Source organism: Arachis duranensis, chromosome 4 (genome assembly GCF_000817695.3).
Source record: "Arachis duranensis cultivar V14167 chromosome 4, aradu.V14167.gnm2.J7QH, whole genome shotgun sequence".
In the NCBI taxonomy this organism is placed as follows: Eukaryota; Viridiplantae; Streptophyta; class Magnoliopsida; order Fabales; family Fabaceae; genus Arachis; species Arachis duranensis.
The window spans coordinates 84,459,497-84,463,003 of record NC_029775.3 but is presented as its reverse complement, the minus strand read 5'-3'; the positions used below and the strand labels follow the sequence as shown (position 1 = coordinate 84,463,003).

The window sequence follows — 3,507 nt, the reverse complement described above, 5'->3', positions numbered from 1 at the left end:
CAACTCACATAAACATGTTTTCAAATATGTGAATAATTAAAGTTTCACGTTGTCAATTTTAATGAAAATTTTGTTAATTAATTTAAATAAAGAAATATCATATTTTTTAACGTAGGTATTAAAAAAAATAGACTCTCACAACTTTAACTAAAAAAAAATCAAAGTCAAATATAATATGCAGTCAGAAAAAGAACTAATAGAAATATAGTCAACTTAGTTGTAAAATTTATGAAGCTAAAACATAAGATTGAACAAGCATACTTGTTCAATCCTTTTATTCAGTATTGAGTACGTACTCTATAAATTAAAATAATTACGGTAAATAATAGATTAATTCATTTGTCTTATTTTTTAATAGTTGATCTACATAAATACAATTAATTATTTTAAGATTGTAGCTTATTTCATATTTCATAAGACATAATAATGAATTAACTTAATAAAAAATTAAATAATCAAAAGCATGCATTTGATGGAAATATAATTTTATAATTTAAAATACTAAAGAATACATTTTACAAATAAAACAACTAAATTTCGTAGCCTCCTAGAAGTACCTACTTCGTTGGGGTCAGGACAAAACGGTCTTTCTCCATTTTCGCTGGCATCTCTCCATTTTCGCTGGCGTCGGGCCATGGCTATGCTCGCTGGCATCGGGCCATGGTTATGCTCCTATCATCCATTCACTTCCAATTAGCATGTGCGCCGCCGGAGATGATTACTAACATTTTGGTAAAGTTTCATGTACATGCGTATTATGGGCATCAATATGTTTTAGTTACTTATCTATGTAAAAAACCCTATTTGTTGCCATGTTATCTAACTTGATGATAGAAGAGACAATGTCTCCTTCGAGCTGCCAAAAAAATAAAGGCATTTTATAGTAAAAACTCCCGATTTAGTTGTCCTTTTATAGTGTTTCCTTTTTAACATTCCTACTCATGTACAATTGCTCAAACATTATTTAGTATTCCTTTTTTCTTTTTCCTTTTAGTTCGATATAGTTAAAAAATTATTTAGTTTTCTTATAACCACAATGAATTCTAGGTTCCTCATGTACATACATTTTACTTGTGTATAGCATGGCATTGTTGTCCCTATCTGACATATATCCAAAATATGTTGATATTTATTTTCTCTTATTTTGTCAATTAATTTCAGAATTTTTTTCCTTCATCATTCATATAATTAACTCAAATATAAAGAAGAAATGAACACGTATATATCATGTCACACGCCCACAAGTTACATTAATGTCTAATATAGTTCAAATTGCACAAATCACATCTTCTCTTATCCTTTTTTTTCTCCAATTTCATTGCTTGTTGAATTTTCTTTTTTTTTTCCTGTTCCTGTCCACCAAGCAATAATATATGTTAATCAATGATTTGGTGTCTTCATCATGGGAGCTGAAAATACCACAGTCACCTTATCGACGTTAAAATTCATCAAACACAGCACGAGGCAAGACATTAACAGGGTCACGTAAAGATAATATCGTTATTCAACCATAGTAATTATCCTATTGCTACCCCCTTAAGTTTCAGGGAATTAAACCACAATTTCCAAAAGGTTCGAAAAAGCCACCACACATGACTAGACACCCTCCAAATACCTTCTATCAGAGTCCATTTGTGTGACACACATACTGGTATTCATCGAACACATTTTAGCAATTTTCAAAAAACATGACATAACAACAATCTATAACATGATTCATAGCTTTGGCACATGCTAACGCTCCATAATGTGATTCATAACTTCATTTGGGATCAAATTAACTACACACTCCTAACTATCATCTACTACTGAAAAACCATACATCCCTCCTGAATATCATTACTGGCTTGCGAACTTTGCAATTGCTGAAAATCAGATGTACCTGGGATAGGTTTCCAAAAGGTTGCATGTCCTCTTTCTTGACCTTCTTTGCTCCGACGGACCATCTTCCTGCAACATCAACAAAAACATGTATACATGAACTCACGACGTGGATCTTTCAACCAACGCACATCATAATGTAAACTAGCTCACAACCCAGAGACACATCATACTATCGCTAACAATACCTATTGCCAAAATGGAAAGAACACATTCCCAAAGTTGCAACTCAATGCTTACCCGTTAGTGCTAACCATACCATAATACAATTATTTGGTCTTACCTAAAAAAATAATACAACTAAATGGTCTTACCAGATCAGGTTGGGCGCTAGTGCCTGCCACTTCATGAAGTCCAATGCCGATTCTCCCTGATGCACCCACACCTGGGCATCTAGTCCTTCGATGGCCCAATCCTCCGCAGCTGCTGCATTTCCTTCGCTTCCTACCAGTTGATGGAGACGCTTGATTGCTACTTCCGGTCCCTTTGGTTCTCACACGAACCGGATCCTTAACACCTCTTCCTTGCGATTCATTTGACACGGGATTGTCCGCTCGAAGTCCATACTTCATTTCCAAAGACAACGTGTCATTCACCACCTTTTACGAAATGGATTTGAAGTCCTCGTCTCTCATGCAAGCAACCCTTCCGAGCCTCTTGCACAACTGTGAGAATGCACCCAACCTAGTACGGTAAATTGTCGACGGTTCCCCAGACGGACACTGGCACTTCACCAAATCCATGTCGATCTTTCCTGTCTTCGACCACCATCGCAGCACGAGGGATTCAGGAATAACCACAACATCAAGCTGCACCAGAACAGCTACTATATGTACACATGGGAGCCCAAAAGACTCCATTCTCAAACAATGCACATGAAGGTGTTCGTTGTATTCTCGTGCTTTACTTGCCATGCCATTCCTGGTTTGCGGTACTTCTGGACATTGAAAGTTTGGCCACCTTCTACCTCAACACAACCGTTTATCCTCACCCGCACACACCGATTTAGTGACTCACGATATCTCCAAAACATCTCCCGCGTGAATAGTGTCGCACCAGACTTCTCTAACTCAATGAATTGACTTTGCAAGACCGGAGTCCCGTAGCACGAACGAAATTCCATCTCATCCTCATTGTCTCTAAGAAAATCCACACACCTCTGGAAGTTCGTCACAAATTCAATCACGCCATACCTGCTTTCCACAAACTGTCCTAGTTTGGCGTGCAAAGACTCGCACGGAGAAGTTATTCTAATCCTGGCAAAGAATCTTCCTCTAATATAAGCAGTTGCCCATGAATACTTCTTTCTGTAAAAATCTTGTACCCATTCAACTTCTCTCACGCCACACTCGTCAATCATTGCCTCCCACATCACCTCAAATTCGTCTATCTCGATGTCTGCCAACATGCAATGCTTAAAATGTTGTGTGAATCATGGGTCACAAATATTTGACGTCGCATTCCGAAGAAGATGCCACGCGCACAACCAGTGATGAGCAGTAGGAAAAATCCTTTGAATAGCTATGCGCATTGCCGAATCCCTGTCGGTGATTACCGACTTCGGTGTTACACCCCCCATGCACTCCAAAAATTGTTCAAGCACCCATACGTAAGATTCTTGTGACT

The 3,507-nt window shown here is 37.6% G+C and overlaps 1 protein-coding gene across 1 annotated transcript; it reads right to left on the bottom strand.

The window, feature by feature from the left end:
- Positions 1-1,293: 1,293 nt before the first annotated feature.
- On the bottom strand, positions 1,294-2,453 carry LOC127739630 (uncharacterized). Its single transcript, XM_052260187.1, has 2 exons — positions 2,196-2,453; positions 1,294-1,950 (listed from the first exon to the last, which is right to left on the bottom strand). Exons 1-2 carry the CDS (start codon positions 2,451-2,453, stop codon positions 1,873-1,875), a joined length of 336 nt encoding a protein of 111 aa, XP_052116147.1. The 3' UTR covers positions 1,294-1,872.
- Positions 2,454-3,507: the final 1,054 nt, after the last annotated feature.

Excerpts from the sequence above, each read along its gene's own strand:
- LOC127739630 (XM_052260187.1), bottom strand. The coding sequence starts at position 2,453 with ATGAAGTATGGACTTCGAGCGGACAATCCCGTGTCAAATGAATCGCAA. Across the intron at positions 1,951-2,195 it reads CTAGCGCCCAACCTGATCTG|GAAGATGGTCCGTCGGAGCA; the intron begins GTAAGACCATTT and ends TTGATGTTGCAG.